Genomic DNA, 20,971 nt, shown 5'->3' on the forward strand with positions numbered 1-20,971 from the left:
CTTCTCCGTGGGGTACTGGGTGTATAGCTGATGGAATGTTTGGATAATGCACAGTCCACTTTTTCTTCTTTGACACACCTTTCCCAACTGGAGGCACCATGCAGAAGTAACAATTGCTGGTATGATCGGTTGGCTCTCTCCAAATCATTGGCACTGCAAAAGGCATAGATTTCCTTTTCCTGTTCAACCACTGGCGAAGATTTGTTGCACAAGTGTTGCAGCATATGTGTGGGGCCCACCTCTTGTCCTGATCTCCAATTTTGCAGCCAAAATAAAGGTGATAGGCTTTCTTAACCATAGTGGTTATACTGCGCTTTTGTGATGCAAAAGTCACTTAACCACAAACATAGCAGAAGTTATCTGCACTGTTCACACAAGTAAGAGGCATCTCTGCTCACTTTGGCTAAACAGAAATGTGTCCCTTTGCAAAATCAAACACTGACAAATAAGAGAGCACGACACTGTATGATTTCTAGAGCTGATATAGGGCAATTTGTTCAGCAGAGTGATGTAAGCTTCGTTATGATTGCATCATCCATGACTTCTAGGAATAACATGATGCAATTCATATCATGTATGACGCAATACCAGCTTCAGATTGCATCATTCATTGTTTTGCCTAAAAAGCAAGTACTGTCCAAACCGAGTCATAGATTTATTCATAGATCCAGTCAAAGATGTATTTTAGTCATTTCTGGTTTAAATTGAGATCCCTTCCCTTTATAACTCACTTATCCTCGGCCATTCCCAAGTCAAGGGTCGTATATACTGACCCAATAGCATATCTTGAAAACTAGAGCCAATCAACAATTTTAAGCATCATTTTCGTTCTCAGTGACCCACAATTAGTAAAGTTTGACTACATTTATTTCAGAAGCATTTTGGCTGTAGAGCAGTGTAATCAGAAGACTGCACTTGCCCCATTTTAAGTAGTCCTTCATTTGAGAGTTCCAATAATAAAATCTGTGCTACTGAAAATAGTACTTCACTGCAAGCATATGTTTATTGTAGAAACATTGCACATTGCATTAAATATTCTTGACAGAACTTCCTGTAGCCTGAAATACACTGAATGCTATTGCTCCTATAATGTCAAAAGACCCTACCAGGACTATCAAAAGCCACCACAATGCTTAGAGAGGGGCAATTTGACAGCAAAAAAAGTATATAGTCCAGTCCAATCCTCTGTGCTGAGCATGCTTTCTTTTTAGGGGGGAGCCATATCTGCACCTTTGCATAGGTGGAGAAGCTCCATGCAGTCCTTTAGGTTGTAAGCTCTTTGGGACAGGGATAGTCATTTACTATATGTTGGCACAGCCCTAGCACAAAGGGGCTTTGACCTGGTTTGCCTCTAGTCACTAGCACAATGTTTAACTAACTAATTAACTAAATAATGCACTGTGAATAGCAGTGGGAGGGAGAATGTAAGTTTCAAACAAACAGCATTGGAATGTGCTGGACTCGTCTCTTGAATTTGGTTCTTTCATACTTATAGCTGTAGACACAGAAGATGAGACCTACAGTATTATAGCTGCATCTTGGTTTTAAGTGTTTTGGTTTTCTTCAAGTGTTTCAAGTATATACCTGTCCACAGACAATATGCAATTATGCTAAATACGTAGCTATAAAGCATGAACTATTAGCGTTGAAATAAATATTAACCCAAACATTAAAAACTTAATTTAGATTCAGATTAACTTGCAGCTATATACAGCAAATTCACCACATTTGTTAGGCCAAGGGCAGTGTTGCTCCCCACAAATGAACAATAACTCCACACTAAACTTGCATATTCTGAATTATTTTGCTTTGGCATTACAGAAAGATGATCATGGAACTACATGATATTATTGGACAAAGATGGTGCTAAATGATGTCCTTATATCCTTGGATTGTGGCATTTCTTCAGGTTTGGTACTTCTAATGTATTCATGCACATGGCAACATTAGCAGACTTTCAATTCTGTTGAATAGGATCCGTGTCAAATTTATGAGATTGATGGTATGTAAAGGTCAATTCTGGCTTGACTGAAAGGAATTTTTTTCCCCTTAGGTGGTCCTTGTTTTTCTGTTTAAAGCAGTTCCAATACTGTTTATTATTTATGAATTATCAACAGGAACTATTATTGGATCAGTTTCAAATATCACAGTATAGCAATATCCAGCATGACAAATGTCTTTGGCAGATGAAAAAGGAAGAATACAAATATTCTTCAGTGTAATGCAAATAAAGTTGGACTATTAATTGACTCTAAAATAACACCGCTACTCAGTCATGCTATTTCTCACTGGAATCTGGAGGTGTGCTCAGAGATCTTTGTTTTATTTATTCAGATTTTACCCTACAAGCTCTCTGAGCCACAGAGATTTGTGCTGGGCTTTACATACAAATAAAAGAAGAGAGGCGCATGCCCTGAGCGGCCTACAATCATAGGGCCACACTATGGCAGCTAATTACTGCTTGGCAAAGGAGGCTGTGCTGAGCTGTACTGCTGCAGCCAGAGCACCTGGAAACATTATGCCAAGACATGAGTGTACCTCATACAATGCCTCCCAAAGCACCCCACCATGAAGGGGTAGTGAATCTGCTGTGTCACTAACTAGAAGGGGCAGTATACGCAGAGGGACAATGTTACAAGGCCTTTTCCCTACCATTTCTCATTTCTTTTGGGATGGTTCACTCCCCAGGTGGCACTAATAGGGAACATTCTTTGTGCACCAGGAATGCAACTGGTGTCAGCCATGCATGGGAGTCTTACACCCTCCCTCCCTATACCTGCCCCATCTTTACCCTAAATTTCTTGTAGCAAGTCTGCCAGTCAAGTTAGAACAAAGTGATAGAAAGAAACTCAACGGTCACTCCTGTTAACATTCTACTGCTACCTTTAGACTGCATTCTTAGCATAGAGTGCATTACTTTTATCCTACAATACTAAACACCTGAAATGGAGATAGTCACAGATTCTTAACTTCAGCAGGTCCCACTGCAATATATTATTAAATGATGCCACTTACTACAAAGTGCTATTGATTGCCCTTTGAGTACTGCCTGCCTTTTACATGTTTGATGTTTCATACCTGGAAGCTGCAATAGTTGATGAGTTTAATCCACCATAACAGGACATGGCCACTGCAATAGGAATTATCCACTTAGCATAACTAAGGGTTTCATTACCAAATGTCTGCAATAGAAAAGAAAGCGCATGAGGCTAATTACATTAAATATGCAATGACAGCCTTGCAAAACTGTCAGGAAAATTTATCAGTCCAAGCACAGAGTCTCCTAGCCCATTCTTTACCATGATGATAATGAAAACTACTCCTGCTGAGTGGGTGATTGGAATTTTGAAAGGCTGATCAATGCTAAGATAAATCCTACATTAGCATTAAAACAAAATTGGATTTTTGTTAATTTCTGTAAATTGGGTTTGAAATAGTGGTTTTCATGCAGATTAGGATGTATAAATCAATTGTTGAATTGTGTGTTAATAACTATAGACTTTCCATATTGTATAATATGTTGACTATATTTGTTTGTATTTTGGGGGTGTGAAATGCTAATAAAAGTTTGAGCAGCACTTAGCAACAATTTGTCTCAAAACTATTTCTGTCAGCGTAGAGTGTTCAGTGACAATACTGAACATCATGAAGTAGAACTATAGCAAAATTGGTTTATTTAAAACAACCGCTACATCTAGGTCATTGTTAGGATCAGGATTTACAGAGATTATACAATGGTTTAACAAGCATCAGTTCACAAAGAGATATGCATTATGTCTGAGTCATCACAGTGTACTGGTGTTATTACACAGAAACAAGTAGTTATAGCTATTAAACACACACACACACACGAAACACCTTAATTGGCAGGGTAAGAAATCTGCTGTATAGGGGACCAAATGAGAATCTTCCACAGCATTATACATACTATAAACATTTGCCTTAATAAACTTCACACAACTTACCACTGCCACTGCGTCGCTTGTTAGAAGAGCTGGCATGTCCAACACTACATAGTATGCTATGTTAGTCAGCAAGTAAATAATGGTCACAATAGGCATTGAAATTGCAATTGAGAGGGGTAGATTCCTACAAAGAGAGAGATAAAATGGTATTGCATCGTATTAAAATGAGAAATGCTCCTCCCAAATACAAGTGGGTGAGGTAATATTTTTTATTGGCCCAGCTTCTGTTGGTGAGGGGGACAAGCTTTTGTGCTTACACAGAACTTTTCTGCAGGTGTGGGAAACTTATTCAGGCTTGCTCCACAGGTCGATATAAGCTGCCAATCTAGCTGCGGAAGTGTCTTCACTTAAATTTGGCTCCTGTCAATGTATGTGCCTCTCCATGCTGATTCAGGCTTTGTCTACACTTTCCAAAGTAATCTAGTATCGAATATTACCCCTAAGAATGTGAACCTTTTAACCTTTAGGTGTAGACCAGGCCTTGGAAATGAACCTTTTCCAGAACACTAGTATAACTCTTTTGTCTCTCCCCTTTGCCCCAGTTTATTATTACAATTGATTTTGGCTCATTTCCTCGAAAGTAAAATACAACACTGGCTGACCAAAAAAAAATAAATAAATGGGAATTTCAAAGGGCCTGTGGAAGTTAGGCACCCAGATCCTATTCATTTTCAGTGGAAGTTGGGTGCCCTAATTCCTTAGGTGCCTTTGAAAATCCCATCCTAAAAAGTAAAGAAAATAATGTCACATATGGAGCTATTGACTTTTTGATATAATACATCTGAAGAGATAAAGGGAAATCACATAGTGGTATGGTGCTTAGTAGGTCTTTTCAAAAGCTAAGAAGTTTTTTATGGATAGTAGTTTGATTAATTTCAAAATTAGGACCCCCCGCCCCCTGAAATACACACTGAACTCATCCATTGGGTTATTGAACAATCTATCTTGTCATGTTTTCATAATCTTTGTAACACTCTTTGGGGGATTTGAGAGTATGCACAAACCTTTCAGGATTCCTCATCTCCTCAGTGACATAATTCAGGGTATCCCATCCAGAGTAGGAAAAGAGGGCTGAATACAGAGCAAGTGCTATACATCCTACATCAGTTGTTGAACCTTCAAATGGAGCTTTAAGATTTTCTGTTTCTCCTATGTAAATAGTATAAAGCAGTTATAGGTTATGTTTAAATGTTTTTCTATGTTATCTACGTTAGGTATATACACTTCAGCTAAACAAAATAAAACAAAAGCTACTGTTAGACCATAAAACCTTTTAAAAATATATAGATATTTTCATAGCATTGGAGATATAAAAAAGCTTAGTCAGTTAGAGACATCAGAACATCTCACAAAGAGTGATATGGAACTACACATGTAAGTAATGTTTTTCCATATTTGTTGTCTGACTATTATGGGACTACTTCTGACTTGATTAATAAGGGACTACCATTGACTTCAGTGGGACCATTCACACCCTCTGTTAAAAGCCCAGGAGAGTGTGACCAGTGGATAGGATGGGAATCAGGAGGCTACAGTTCTATTCCTGGCCCCTTCTCTGACTTGATGTGCGACTCACGTCATGTCACATCTGTGCCTCAATTTCCCCATCTATAAAATGGGGATAATTATAGTTACTTTCTTTTTAAAGCACTTTGAATTCTATGGATAAAATTGCTATATAAAAGCATAATATTGTCATTTTTAGAAGTTAATTTCTGTAATGCATTTATTAATGTGAAATCTGATATGATGTAATTCTAATTATCTGCAGATATCTTTGTAGATTTATTTAAGCATCCAGCAGGGGAAAAACTCCTGGGGTCCAGGTTTTCATTAGCATGCTAAAGAAACTGGTTTGAATAAAAATGTTTACCTCAAATACCCAGGGAAAGTGGAAGTGGAGGAAAGACTTTTAAAATTACCAAATATGCAGAAGGAAATTGAAAAATCACTTATGAATAGAAATGGAATTATGTATTATGGGTGAGACGAGCATTCAGACACTTTACTCAGTTAGGAGCAAAGGGAAGCCTTCTTTATAAAGTCACCCTGAACACTAAGAAGGTAGTTAAATATGTGGAATTCATGGGTTACACACAAGCAGTAAGCTATGGAGACTGACAGAGTAAAGTTTGCAGCTACTAGTGTTTCACCTTTGTAACAAAATCTCATACACAGTTACTGTTAGAATTGGGATAGGTGGGGTTAAATCATAGGATCCATCTACACTCCATGGAGAGGGACTGCAGATGGGGGTCTGTGCTGACAAAGAGAGACACCTCTGACTTTAGTGGTATCAAAACAGAGTGACAGGGCCGAGAAACTTACCTTCTAAAAACAGCATGGTTTCAAAATCACAAACATTCATAATGTCCAAAAAATAAAGACATTTGACTATATCAGGAATATGGAAGCTAGGGGAAAACATAACTGTTCTCAGTAAAATAACTGCTGAGTGAAAGAATGTTGACCTGATCACAAATTCCTGAGTTTCCTTCATCCCTCTCCCCAACTTCCTATTGCTTCACCATTTTAATACCCTGAATCTATTTAAATATAATATAGATTAGGTTACGCTCATCCCCTACTAGTTTAGGGCTTGTCTACACTTACAATGCTGCAGCAGCTGTAGCAATTAGTGAAGATGGAGAGTGTCTCCTGTTGGTGTAGGTACTCCATCTCCATGAGAGGCGGTAGCTATGTCGACAGGAGAAGCCCTCCCATCGACACAGCGCTGTCTACACTGGAGTTTGGTCACTATAAAGCATCGCTCAGGTGTGTAGATTTTTCATACCCCTGAGCAACGTAGTTATACAGACATAAGTTCATAGCATAGACTAGGGCTTATCACAAGGATTGGCGACCTTTGGCATGTGGCCCATCAGGGAAATCTGCTGGCAGGCCGGGACGGTTTGTTTACATGCAGCATTCGCAGGTTTGGCTGATCGCAGCTCCCACAGGCCACAGTTTGCTGTTCCAGGCCAATGGGGGCTGTGGGAAGCAGCGTGGGCCAAGGGATGTGCTGGCCGCTGCTTCCCGCAGCCCCCATTGGCCTGGAATGGTGAACTGCAGCCAGTGGGAGCTGCGATCGGCCGAACCTGCGGATGCTGCAGGTAAACCGTCCTGGCCCGCCAGCTGATTTCCGCTGATGGGCCGCCAAAGGTTGTTGATCCCTGGCTTATCAGATGACTTGACTCCCACTGAAAGCTCTTAGCATTCTTCATTCACAACAATAACATTTGCTACCTCTCCATCTCCATTTCCTAGCCAGATTAGAAAATATAATAGAGAATGACTATCAGCAATGTTCTCCTCCCCCATTCTCACTCCTTGTCCTTAGAGCTATGTTCGGCAGTTTGCTTCTGATCAGAACTGACAGGTCAAAGACAACTCGCATATTCTGACCTACTAAGGCCTGTTTACACACAAAAGCTATACTACTTTTCCTATACCGGTATAAATAGTTCAGCTCCCTGAGCATGGAGACAGTAATATCAGTATAAAAGTGTTTGTGCCAGTGTAGCTTATTTCTGAACAGGAACAACAAATTACTTATTTGTTGCTCATCTATTTCTATTAGTCTGTCTTGTCTTTTAGAGTGCTAGCTCTTCAAGAGAGAGACTGTTTTTTATTATGTGGTAATACAGTGACTAGCACAATGGAGTTTATAATCCTGGTTGGACCCTGGTTCTCCCAGAATACAGACAATAAAATATCATGCTAAACCCTGTCTTTATTATAGGCCTCGGTCCAATAACATTTTCTCTTCTATTAAACTGAAACGCCTCAGTCCTATCTACATTATGGTCAAAAAAGTGACCACATAAAATGGTCCCTACATATGCCACAGGACTGCTCCCTGTACATATTGACTAGGGCTGTCGATTAATCGCAGTTAACTCACGCGATTAACTCAAAAAAATTAATTGCAATTAATCGCCGTTTTAATTGCATTGTTAAACAATAGAATACCAATTGAAATTTATTAAATATTTTGGATGTTTTTCTACATTTTCATATATATTGTATTCTGTGTTGTAATTGAAATCAAAGTGTATATTATTTTTATTACAAATATTTGCATTGTAAAAATGATAAACAAAAAAAATAGTATTTTTCAATTCACCTCATACAAGTATTGTAGTTCACTCTCTTTGTCGTGAAAGTGCAACTTACAAACGTAGATTTTTTTGTTACATAACTGCACTCAAAAACAAAAAAATGTAAAACTTCAGAGCCTACAAGTCCACTCAGTCCTACTTCTTGTTCAGCCAATCGCTAAGACAAACAAGTGTGTTTACATTTACAGGAGATAATGTTGCCTGCTTCTTATTTACAATGTCACGTGAAAGTGAGAACAGACGTTCACATGGCACTTTTGTAACTAGCATTCCAAGGTTTTTACGTGCCAGATATGCTAAACATTCATATGCCCCTTCGTGCTTCGGCCACCATTCCAGAGAACATGCTTCCATGCTGATGATGCTTGTTAAAAATATAATGCTAAAAAAAAATGCATTAATTAAATTTGTGACTGAACTCCTTGGGGAAGAACTGTATGTTCCCTGCTTTTTTACCTGCATTCTGCCATATATTTCATGTTATAGCAGTCTCGGATGATAACCCAGCATGTGTTGTTCATTTTAAGAACACTTTCACTGCAGCTTTGACAAAACGCAAAGAAGGCACCAATGTGAGATTTCTAAAGATAACTACAGCACTTGATCCAAGGTTTAAGAATGTGAAGTGCCTTCCAAAATCTGAGAGGTATGAGGTGTGGAGCATGCTTTCAGAAGTCTTAGAAGAGAAACATTCAGATGCGGAAACTACAGAACCCGAACCACCAAAACAGAAAATCAACCTTCTGCTGGTGGCATCTGACTCAGATCATGAAAGTGAACATTCATCAGTCTGCACTGCTTTGGATTGTTATTGAGCAGAACCCATCATCAGCATGGACGCATGTCCCCTGGAATGGTGGTGGAAGCATGAAGGGACATATGAATCTTTAGCCCATCTGGCATGTAAATATCTTGTGACGCCGGCTACAACAGTGCCATGAGAACGCCTGTTCTCACTTTCAGGTGACATTGTAAACAAGAAGCGGACAGCAGTAACTCCTGAAAATGTAAACAAACTTGTTTGTCTGAGCAATTGGCTGAACAAGAAGTAGGACTGAGTGGACTTGCAGACTCTAAAATTTTACATTGTTTTATTTTTGAATGTATTTTTTGTACATAATTCTACATTTGTAAGTTCAACTTTCATAATAAAGAGATTGCACTACAGTACTTGTATTAGGTGAATTGAAAAAATACTATTTATTTTGGTTTTTTACAGTGCAAATATTTGTAATAAAAATAAATATAAAGTGAGCACTATACACTTTGTATTCTGTGTTGTAATTGAAATCAATATATTTGAAAAAATGTAGAAAACATGCAAAATATTTAAATAAATGGTATTCTATTATTGTTTAACAGTGTGATTAATCACACGATTAATTGCGAATACTTTTTTTAATCGCTTGACAGCCCTAATATTGACACATTTATGGCTGTTTACTTTTCTGACAAAAATAATTTTTTACTATTTTCTTTTAACATTTGTTAGTATTGCAGAGTTTTCTCTGTGTGAGAGCAAGTCTGCAAAATGAACCTGGAATCTGAAATTTGAGCAGTCCTCTTTCTGATTCACACATCATCACTAGCAATAAAGATTCTGCAAACGGAATTTAGTTAGCAATTCTGCTGATGATGCACAAGCCAGAAAGCATGCAGTTTGCATTTCATATCCCAGGTTCAGTTTGCAGAGCTGGCATTTATTTAAAAAAATCTATTAGTTGGAACCTGAGGAAAATTTGATCTGGAACCATTGACAGCCAACAAATATGCTCTAGAAAGCAGAATAATTTATTAGAGTATAACCATGTTGTAATCCTAATCCCTATTCATCCTCTACAGCTAAAAATGGACCAAGGGTAGACCAAGGCAGTTTAGGCTAAAGTGTGGTTTCAAGGTTGTATGAAGACTAGGGTTCAGAATTGCTGGCACTGAAAACTTGTTCTGTTCTCATGAAAATATTTGGCCCCATATTGCAAACTATTGAGACGCTGGGTCCGAGTCTGGGTTAGCATGATTTGTGTGTAGATGGAAGGGGGCTAGCCTTGAACGTGAGTTTGAACCCCGGGTTTACATTTTGGTGGCCCAAATGTCTACACTGAAATTTTATAGCCCTGCAGACCAAGCCCTGTGAGCCCAGGTGTGCCGTGGGTCTTTTATCGCAGTGTAAATGGAGCTTAAAGCATCCTACAGAGCAATATAGCTGTCACCTCTTTTTCAGGAAATTAACAGCTATTGCTCAGTGCATAACATTTTATATTAAAGTGTGGATTCTGATACTACTGTATAGATTTTGACTCTCAGATACTGTTCAGTTTTAAAAAAAAATGTCTAAAATGAAATATATTCTTACCTTTACTAATTTTATAAAGACCCACCGAGATGATCATGATAAGGGCCATAACTTTTGCATATGTGAACAGATCTTGTACTCTGGTTCCCCACTTCACATTGACACAGTTAATAAATGTTAAGGTGCCTATTGAGAAAAGGAATACAAATGAGATAGGTGCTTTCTTAAATAATACACCTTTCAAGAAAATGAAAGTTACAAGTACAGAAAAACTCTTTCAACACTTCAGAATTATCTAGACTTTTACTGAAAGCAATAGAAATTGACTATAATTAATTTTTAAGTCAGTTTTTATTTTTTATTTTTTAAAAAGAAGTAAAACTTACTGCATGGAGGCTGCCATTTCCTGGTAATAGGTTGGAAGAAAGAGAAATTAGGAGAGGAAGGAAGACTTCTGCATTGAAATCAGTGGGAAAGCACTGGGTTTTGAATTCTGATTTTAGGACCAACCACTGTTTACTTTATTTGAGTCATCTCATTGATTTCAGTGGAGCTACTCACATGAAGCAGGCAGGATTCTGATTATTATTTATTTGGATTACAGTAGTGCCTAAAATCCATGATGGAGATTAAGGCTCCATTGTGTTAGGCTCTGAGACAGTCCCTGCCTCAAAGACTTTGCAGTCTAAATAGACAAAGAATGCAAGAAAGGAATCTACATTTCACACCAGGAGAACTGAAACTATGTTGCTTTTCCATGGTCACACAGGAAAGTCTGTAGCAGCGTTGGGATTTTAATCCACGTTACCTGAGTCCCTTCCTTAATCACAAATCCAATTTTCTTCTCTTGGGCCCTCACTTTGTATTTCTTTGTTGCTAGCCAGTAGAGCTGGTTTGAACATTTTCACCCAAATATACTGTTTTGTCAAAACCAAAACATTCCTGGGTCCAGGTTGAGGCTGAGCAAAGGGAGAGACTCTGTAGCCTGTTGGTTAGGGTATTAGCCTCGAAAGACGGGGGTTTAAGTCTTTACCTGTTTGGAGTGATCTGGGATGAAAAACTCTGTTCTAAACAGTGAGTTTGGTCTCCCAGAACAGGGCCTTAACCATCAGCCTACACGTGAACTCCAATGGTTTTTGTGAAAACATTCAGAAGGTTTTGTTTTCATTCCAATGCAAAACAAAAACAGATTTTGAAATCTCAAATGTTGCCTGGAAATGGAACTGTCCTCCTGTCAGCTCTACTAGCAGTGCCTAGGAATTCCAGATGGAGAGCGAATGTGCATACACCTCTTTGGGAAACGTCCCCTTGTCCTGCCTTATTCAGCTCTGACAATCTTTCCTCCGTCGCTCCAGCTTGACCTCAACACTATGGCCAACCTACCATCTGGGACAATGATCTAGGAAGGAGGCAGAGATGAGAGACACACTATTTGTCAGGTGGGTGGGTGGATGTGCAGTTACCTATTAGGTCATCCATTTAACTCATCTACTCAGTGCTTACCAATGCAGAATTTCCATTGCAATATGTTCTCCAATTCTTTGCTTGAGACATTTAAAATTAGATGAACAATGGGACTTTGCTCACTTTCTTTGAGAAAGACTTTCATAGTATAACAGATAACACTGTTAGGATGCTTTTCCTAATGCTCACCTTACATTTACAGAGGGAAGGAAAAAAGAAACTACAACATGGAAATACTTCTCCTTTGGGGTCAGATTCTATACTGACTTGTGCAACCATGTGGACTGCGTGGGGAGTGTCTGAAGTTGCAAGTCAGCAAAGCATTTGGCCCTTAGAACTTCAGACTGGATCTCAGGAAGGAGCAACCTGCTGTAGCAATATCCAAAGATCATTTAGAAGCTATTAGCTGCTACGTCCTATTAGGAACTTAGTAACTTACTCCCTTCTCAGAACAAGGAACAGTGTGTGACTCCTTGTGTCACACTTTGTTCCCTGGTCTAGTCCTGTCCCTGACTCAGCTAAAGTCATTTTATTGCTAAACTGGATCTCCACCAAGCCGTGTGCTGATGGAAATAGCCATTCAGTTTAGTCAGAGAAGTTAAAACCTAATGAGGTGACAGAATAGTCTGTTAGTTGCCACACGTCAGCAGCACTAGAAGCTCAGGTAGTGGAGGGGCACTCTGCCATCATATCCTACCCCCAGCCCTCAAGAGAACCAGGGCCGGCTCCAGGCACCAGCTTAACAAGCAGGTGCTTGGGGCGGCCAAGGGAGAGGGGCGGCACCTGCGGCAATTCGGGGGCGGCAGGTCCCTCACTCCCTCTAGGAGTGAAGGACCTGCCGCTGAACTGCCGCCGCCAATCGCGGCTTTTTTTTCTTTTTCCCCAATTGCTTTTTTTTTTTTGCTTGGGGCGGCAGAAATGCTGGAGCCGGCCCTGAAGAGAACACACAGACGTAGAGGAGGTGACACCGTACAATTCAGCGCTGCGAAATGGAGATGATTAGGGGATGTGGGCACATAGCATGAATCAGCAAAGTTAGAGACGAGCAGCAGGGCTAACTGACTCTTCCCTCAACTCAACAGCAGCTGGCTATGTGGTGTAGAGTACCCTGGAGCACTGGCTAGGGACAAGGATTCCTTTTTCTGTAGCCTTTAGTAGGCCTTTTTTGACATAATTTTCTCTCAGAAAATCTCTCTCATTTGGGCTTTGCTCCAGGGTTTTACCCTTTCATCCACACCTCACTTTTCTTTAGTTTTAAATGGGGGGAAAGCTATTACAGCCATTTAAATTATATTGCAACTTAAAAATTATTCTTTACAATGGTGAAAATAGTATCCAATATATAAGACTCCAATCCTGTAAACACTTACACACATGCTTACCTTTATTACTGTGAGTAGTCCTGTTGATTTCAGTGAGACTACTGTGCCCTTTGAGGTTTGATACACCATGGCATTTCTCTTTTATATACCACTGTGATGCCAATGAAATCAATAAAAAGCAATAGAGGGTCCTGTGGCACCTTTAAGACTAACAGAAGTATTGGGAGCATAAGCTTTCGTGGGTAAGAACCTCACTTCTTCAGATGCAAGTACTGTGATGCCAATGAAATCAATGGTGTTACACATTGGCACACAACTGGAGTAATGCAGTGGTAACAGGCTCTTGGTCTAAAAAATATTAGATTTTACAGTGAATTGTTCTAAGACAAACACCTTTTTAATGTCAGAGTAGGGTCCAATTTGAAACATATCTATCTGAGTGATTTCTATAAAGCCCACTCTATTAACAAATGTGGTGTGCACATTAAAATAGGATTCCATTCTCTATAATCTAAAATCACCATCTAGGCACTGGTAACTTACAGTATTCCTTATTCCTAGAAGGGAACATTTGCTTTGACAGAGTTAGTAGCTAAGACCGTGACAATGCCAAGCATCAAATTATATATTTCAACTGCCAAACCAAACATCTCTCTCAACTGTCTCATATTTTAGATCCAAATCTAACTCTTTCCCACCTTATTTTCTCCCTCTTTTTATGTCTGTAAAAGAGTGGAATCAGGAACTCTACTTGATCAGGGTATGGAAATTTTAATAGTAAGGAACTGAACCCCCAAAGTTTTGCTATTTTAACAAATGAATTCCTCATTTCGAACTGATCCAATGTTGAATGAAGTGAATGGATGAACTCCCATTGACTCCAATGGGCATTGCAATGGGGCCTTAGCATCTGGGACATAATTGAAATTCCAGGGTCCTATATTTGCATATGGACAGATTAAATGCTGTGAAAGCCACCTACTCTTACACATCTGTATTGGGAAAGATCTAGAAAATAATTTTTATTCCTTTACCATCTCCCTTTGTTTCAGCAGAGAAAGCAATTAGAGCAGGGGCGGGCAAACTTTTTGCCCTGAGGGCCACATTGGGTTTCCAAAATTTTATGGAGGGCCCGTTAGTGGAGGCTGTGCCTCCCCATACAGCCAGGTGTGGCCCAGACCCTGCCCCCCATCTGACCCCCCCTGCTTCTCACCCTCTGACGCCCCCCCCCCCGGGACTCCTGCCCCATCCGGCCCCCCCATTCCCTGACCACAACACCCCCCGACCACCACTCTGAACTCCCCTGCCCTCTATGCAACCTCCCCCCCCTGCTCCCTGCCCCCTTACTGCGCTGCCTGGAGCACTGGTGGCTGGCGGCGCTACAGCTGCACTGGCCAGAGCACCAGGACAGGCAGCCGCACTGCCCGGCTGGAGCCAGCCACGCCACCGCGCAGCACAGAGCACCGGGTCAGGCAGCCGCACTGCCCGGCTGGAGCCAGCCACGCCACCGCACAGCACAGAGCACCGGGTCAGGCAGCCGCACTGCCCGGCTGGAGCCAGCCACGCCACCGCGCAGCACAGAGCACCGGGTCAGGCAGCCGCACTGCCCGGCTGGAGCCAGCCACGCCACCACGCAGCACAGAGCACCAGGACAGGCAGCCGCACTGCCCGGCTGGAGCCAGCCACGCCACCGCGCAGCACAGAGCACCGGGTCAGGCAGCCGCACTGCCCGGCTGGAGCCAGTCACGCCACCGCGCAGCACAGAGCACCGGGTCAGGCAGCCGCACTGCCTGGCTGGAGCCAGCCACGCCACCGCGCAGAACAGAGCACCAGGACAGGCAGCCGCACTGCCCGGCTGGAGCCAGCCACGCCACCGCGCAGCACAGAGCACCGGGTCAGGCAGCCGCACTGCCCGGCTGGAGCCAGCCACGCCACCGCGCAGCACAGAGCACCAGGACAAGCAGCCGCACTGCCCGGCTGGAGCCAGCCATGCCACCGCGCAGCACCGAGCACCAGGACAGGCAGCCGCACTGCCCGGCTGGAGCCAGCCACGCCACCGCGCAGCACAGAGCACCAGGACAGGCAGCCGCACTGCCCGGCTGGAGCCAGCCACGCCACCGCGCAGCACCGAGCGCCAGAACAGGCAGTCGCACTGCCCGGCTGGAGCCAGCCACGCCACCGCGCAGCACCGAGCGCCAGGACAGGCAGCCGCATTGCCCGGCTGGCGCCAGCCACGCCACCGCGCAGCACAGAGCACCGGGTCAGGCAGCCGCACTGCCCGGCTGGAGCCAGCCACGCCACCGCGCAGCACCGAGCGCCAGGACAGGCAGTCGCACTGCCCGGCTGGAGCCAGCCATGCCACCGCGCAGCACCGAGCACCAGGTCAGGCTGTGGCTCTGCAGCCCTGCTGCCCAGAGCATTGCACCAGCAGCGCAGTGAGCTGAGGCTGCGGGGGAGGGGGGACAGCAGGGGAGGGGCCACAGCGGGGGAGGAGCCAGGGGCTAGCCTCCCGGGCCAGGAGCTCAGGGGCCGGGCAGGAGGGTCCCACGGGCCACAGTTTGCCCACCTCTCATTCTTTTAATATCCTCTAGCACTTAGAGTTGTAGATTTCTATGAATGTAATTCCCCAAAAAGGAGGCTGCTCTAGGTGAAAAATTGTAGCTTTTAAAGTTAGCTCAAGTGAATAAAGAGTCTTTTCCCCCCACTTGAAATTATTTGACCACTGAAAAATATTTGATTTAGGATTGTTGATGTATCCGTTCACTTTCAGGATCTTTATTTTATTTAAAAACCATGCAGATTGTGGGATAGCAGCACATTGTAACTAATGGTGTTACAAAACAGAGCAACTGATCCACATGAGGAATACAGCAAAAATCACTCAGACAGAATCCAAAATGAATGCTTAAAGAAACTGCTGTAATTAAACACCATTCCCCACCTCCCATTTAGTAGTTTATGGAACAATACCAGGTTCCATCTGGGGAGAGAGAAATAGATCCCGTGTGTGCAAGTATGGAGATGATCTAAATCAGTGGTTCTCAAAGCCGGTCCACCGCTTGTTCAGGGAAAGCCCCGGCGTCTGCAGGTTCGGCCGATCGTGGCTCCCACTGGCTGCGGTTCGCCGCTCCAGGCCAATGGGGGCTGCAGGAAGCGGTGGCCAGCACATCCCTCGGTCCGCGCCGCTTCCCGCAGCCCCCATTGGCCTGGAGCAGTGAACTACAGCCAATGGGAGCCACGATCGGCCGAACCTGTGGACGTGGCAGGTAAACAAACCGGCTCGGCCCGCCAGGGGCTTTCCCTGAACAAGCGGCGGACTGGCTTTGAGAAGCACTGCTCTAAATCACAGTTAAGCTAATAAAATATATTAGAATAGATCTACTTTCTAATAAATTAGATATTTAGAATACTGAAGAATGAGGAGGACGGCAGTGTAAATCATGGTCTCTGTTTTTCAGAAGTTAACTTCCTGTCTGCCTCAATGGGGAGTGTTAAAAGTATAAACAGGATTAATTGCAGAGGAGACATTTTCTCAGAATTCACAGCATAGACTACTCTGTTATACTCATTACTCAATATACACTAGCTGTGTCAGATGTCTTTTAGGGAATGCTCTGTCTTGCCTCATGGACAATTGATCATGCTGTTGCATATACCAAGAGCAGCACATAGATTATACACAGTTCTGTGTATGTGGCTCATAAGGTTTTATACCACCATCCACCACTGTAGTATCTGAGCACCTGGATAGCAGAGGATGGGACTCAATGCTGGTCCCTTCCAGTCCTATGTACCTACATTTACCTTCCAGGCTTCCACCTAAAATCCATAGCAACAGCAAAGTCCCTAGTGGACTTCATGGAGTGTCCGGCACTTCTACCTTTTGGGGGTCAAAACTCTGCTTGAGGTAGAGCTTTTGGTTTTTATTTTATTTTTTAAGATTTTATTATTTTTTTGGTTGGTTGGGAGGGGTTAAGGAAGGATGTCAGTGTTTAACCAGTTTTCACTCACAAGCAGTTACTGATTTATCTGAGGATATGTGAACATTTAAAAGCCCATTGAAGCCAAAGGGAATTTTCCCATGGACTTCAATGCAGGCTTTGGGTCAGGCTCTTGATCCATAGCAAAATGTTTTCTTTTCTATCACCAATCATAGTGTCTCTCAGCCAAAATGTTGGAAACCCTCCCTTCCTGCCCCCCAACTCCCACTACCAACCCCATATCCCACAAAAAATCAATCCAGAAGACAGAGAATACATTCTTATGAATTTGTCCTAGGTAAAAAATTGTTATTTTCACAGAAAATTAAGGGGGAGGGTAATCTGACAAGGCTTTTATGAGTACCTGCATTAAATTAATTCATTTCTACCAATCACAACTTTACTTACAGATGCAAGCAGCTGCAATCAACCTGACTGCTTCGTATGGTGGCTCACAGGATGGAAAAATTGGTTGAACAATATAATTAGCAAATGTAATTGCTATTACAGCCTGAGTTGTTGGTTCAATAATTAGCAAGGAAGACCACAATCTGATAAAGGCTGTGAATTCACCAAAAGCTTCTAGTATATAGGCATAGCTAGCTCCTGATTTAACAATGGATGTTCCCAGTTCAGCATAACACAAAGCTCCAAACAACGAAAAGATCCCACCAAGGGCCCAAATGAATAGTGAGAGTCCATAGGAGGCACTATACATCAAAACACCTTTGGGTGACACAAATATCCCAGAACCAATCATGTTCCCTACTATTAAAGAAACACCATTAAGCAAAGTAATTTCTTGTTTCATCTTCATTTTTTCTTGCACATTTTCAGCCGCTTTGTCCGTTTCATGTACTCCATTCTTGGATGAGTTTTTTTTATTACAGCATTTGATCCAGGAGCCTGACATTACCTGAAAATGAGTAATGAGAAAGAGACAGTTTTTTAATGCATATCACATATGTGATTAACTCTGTGATTAACTGGATTAACAGAATCCACCATCATGCTCAGTACTTATTGGTAGGGCCTTATCGGTAGGCTAATTTTGATTAAAAAACAAAATCTACCTTATTGGTAGGACTCCTACAATTACAACACTGTGAAATTTCAGATTCTGTCTCTCTTCCATCAGCAACATGGTGCCACTTCAATGAACTATTTACTATCCCTAAAGTTTGTCCATTTGAGTACTGGAAATAAAAAGGGAAAAGTTAGAGTGAACTGATTTTGTTGGGCCAATCTGTGAACTCTTAATAACCTATTACCAAAAGCAAGTTCCAAACAGGAGTTTTGCACAGCATATGACAAAATGACCAGAGCTTATGATTGCTATCAGAAAATGCAGAGCACCTGGCTTTTTTGAAAGTGCCACCACCAAGATTTAATTACATACATAAGTGTTATGCTGCTCAAGACTGTGTCAATGTCTATTGACTTGTAAGTTGACAAATATAGGTGGAGAGGGTAGCTCTGCCTATATTGAATATGCCTAAACACTTTCTGTTATAAGATCCTATCTTCAGTTGCTTCTAATTTTGTCAGACTTCAACCATTTGGGCTAACATTTTCCATCTCAGGTGCCTGGCTCACTCTGATTTTTTTTTATATAGTTTCAGCTAAAAAGTACAACTGTTTCTCAGAATTAAATTAGGAAAACAAAACAAACCATTGTTAGGCCCGCATTAAAATAAAATCTTACAACCGCTTTGTTGAGATGCATTAGCACCTCTATGAAGAAGAGTGGGGCTTGAAATTTTGCAGGGGCATTACATGGTTTCAAAAAATATGGCTTTTGCCAATCCCATGAAAACATGGTCCAGTCATAACCCTCCAAAAAACTGCACTTTGTAAAGACTTCTTAGCATTTGGTAACAAAATTCTACAAAACTTCATCTGCGCTAAGCTTGCTCCAGCTCCGGGATGAGTAGCTCTGTTTATCCTTGTGAGCTGAATGAAGCAGGGGTCCTGTGAACAAAATAGTCCATGATCATTTAATTAAAGACTATCATAGAATCATAGAACTGGAAGGGACCTCGAGAGGTCATCTAGTCCAGTCCCCTGCACTCAAGGCAGGACTAAGTATTATCTAGACCGTCCCTGACAGGTGTTTGTCCAACCTGCTCTTAAAAATCCCCAATGATGGAGATTCCACAACCTCCGTAGGCAATTTATTCCAGTGGTTAACTACCCTAACAGTTAGGAAGTTTTTCCTAATGTCCAACCTAAACCGCCCTTGCTGCAATTTAAGCCCATTAATTCTTGTCCTGTGCTCAGAGGTTAAGAAGAACAATTTTTCTCCCTCCTCCTTGTAACAACCTTTTATGTATTGAAAACTGTTATCATGTCCCCTCTCAGTCTTCTCTTCTCCAGACTAAACAAACCCAATGTTTTCAATCTTTCCGCATAGGTCATGTTTTCTAGACCTTTAATCATTTTTGTTGCTTTTCTCTGGACTTTCTCCAATTTGTCCACATCTTTCCTGAAATGTGGCACCCAGAACTGGACACAATGCTCCAGTTGAGGCCTAATCAGCGAGGAGTAGAGCGGAAGAATTACTTCTCGTGTCTTGCTTACAATACTCCTGCTAATACATCCCAGAATGATGTTCACTTTTTTTGCAACAGCATTACACTGTTGACTCATATTTAGCTTGCGATCCACTATGACCCCCAGATCTCTTTCCACAGTACTCCTTCCTAGGTAGTCATTTCCCATTTTGTATGTGTGCAACTGATTGTTCCTTCCTAAGTGGAGTACTTTGCATTTGTCCTTATTGAATTCCATCCTATTTACTTCAGACCATTTCTCCAGTTTGTCCAGATCATTTTGAATTTTAATCCTATCCTCCAAAGCACTTGCAACCCCTCCCAGTTTGGTATCATCCGCAAACTTTATAAGGGTACTCTCTATGCCATTATCTAAATCATTGATGAAAATATTGAACAGAACCAGAACCAGAAGCGATCCCTGCAGGACCCCACTCGTTATGCCCTTCCAGCATGACTGTAAACCACTGATAACTACTCTCTGGGAACAATTTTCCAACCAGTTATGCACCCACCTTATAGTAGCTCCATCTAGATTGTATTTCCCTAGTTTGTTTATGAGAAGGTAATGCGAGACATTATCAAAAGCCTTACTAAAGTCAAGCTATACCATCATCTACTGCTTCCCCCCATCCATAAGACTTGTTAACCTGTCAAAAAAAGCTATCAGGTTGGTTTGACACGATTTGTTCTTGACAAATCCACGCTGACTGTTATTTATCACCTTATTATCTTCTAGGTGTTTGCAAACTGATTGCTTAATTATTTGCTCCATTATCTTTCCAGGTACAGAAGTTAAGCTGTCTGGTCTGTAATTCCCCGGTTGTCCTTATTTCCCTTTTTATAGATGGGAACTATATTTGCCCTTTTCCAGTCTTCTGGAATGTCTCCCGTCTTCCATGACTTTTCAAAGATAATTGCTAATGGCTCAGATATCTTCTCAGTCAGCTCCTTGAGTATTCTAGGATGCATTTCATCAGGCCCTGGTGATTTGAAGACATCTAACTTGTCTAAGTAATTTTTGACTTGTTCTTTCCCTATTTTAGACTCTGATCCTACTTCATTTTCACTGGCATTCACTTTGTTAGACGTCCACTCGCCACCAACCTTCTTGGTGAAAACCAAAACAAATAAGTCATTAAGCACCTCTGCCATTTCCACATTTTCTGTTATTGTCTTTCCCCCCGTCATTGAGTAACGGGCTTACTCTCTCCTTGGCCTTCCTCTTGCTTCTAATGTATTTGTAGAATGTTTTCTTGTTTCTTTTTATGTCC

General features: G+C 41.8%; 1 protein-coding gene across 1 annotated transcript in view; it reads right to left on the reverse strand.

Moving 5' to 3' along the window:
• The window catches only part of LOC135873453 (Y+L amino acid transporter 2-like), a 31,473-nt gene extending 13,184 nt beyond the window's left edge, over nucleotides 1–18,289 (reverse strand). Inside the window, 7 exon segments of the mRNA XM_065397953.1 lie at nucleotides 3,079–3,182; nucleotides 3,966–4,089; nucleotides 4,970–5,114; nucleotides 10,440–10,565; nucleotides 17,554–18,061; nucleotides 18,219–18,251; nucleotides 18,254–18,289. Coding sequence (XP_065254025.1) covers nucleotides 3,079–3,182; nucleotides 3,966–4,089; nucleotides 4,970–5,114; nucleotides 10,440–10,565; nucleotides 17,554–18,061; nucleotides 18,219–18,251; nucleotides 18,254–18,289 — 1,076 coding nt within the window.
• Between the last annotated feature and the right edge of the window lie 2,682 nt (nucleotides 18,290–20,971).

Source organism: Emys orbicularis, chromosome 2 (assembly GCF_028017835.1).
Source record: "Emys orbicularis isolate rEmyOrb1 chromosome 2, rEmyOrb1.hap1, whole genome shotgun sequence".
In the NCBI taxonomy this organism is placed as follows: Eukaryota; Metazoa; Chordata; order Testudines; family Emydidae; genus Emys; species Emys orbicularis.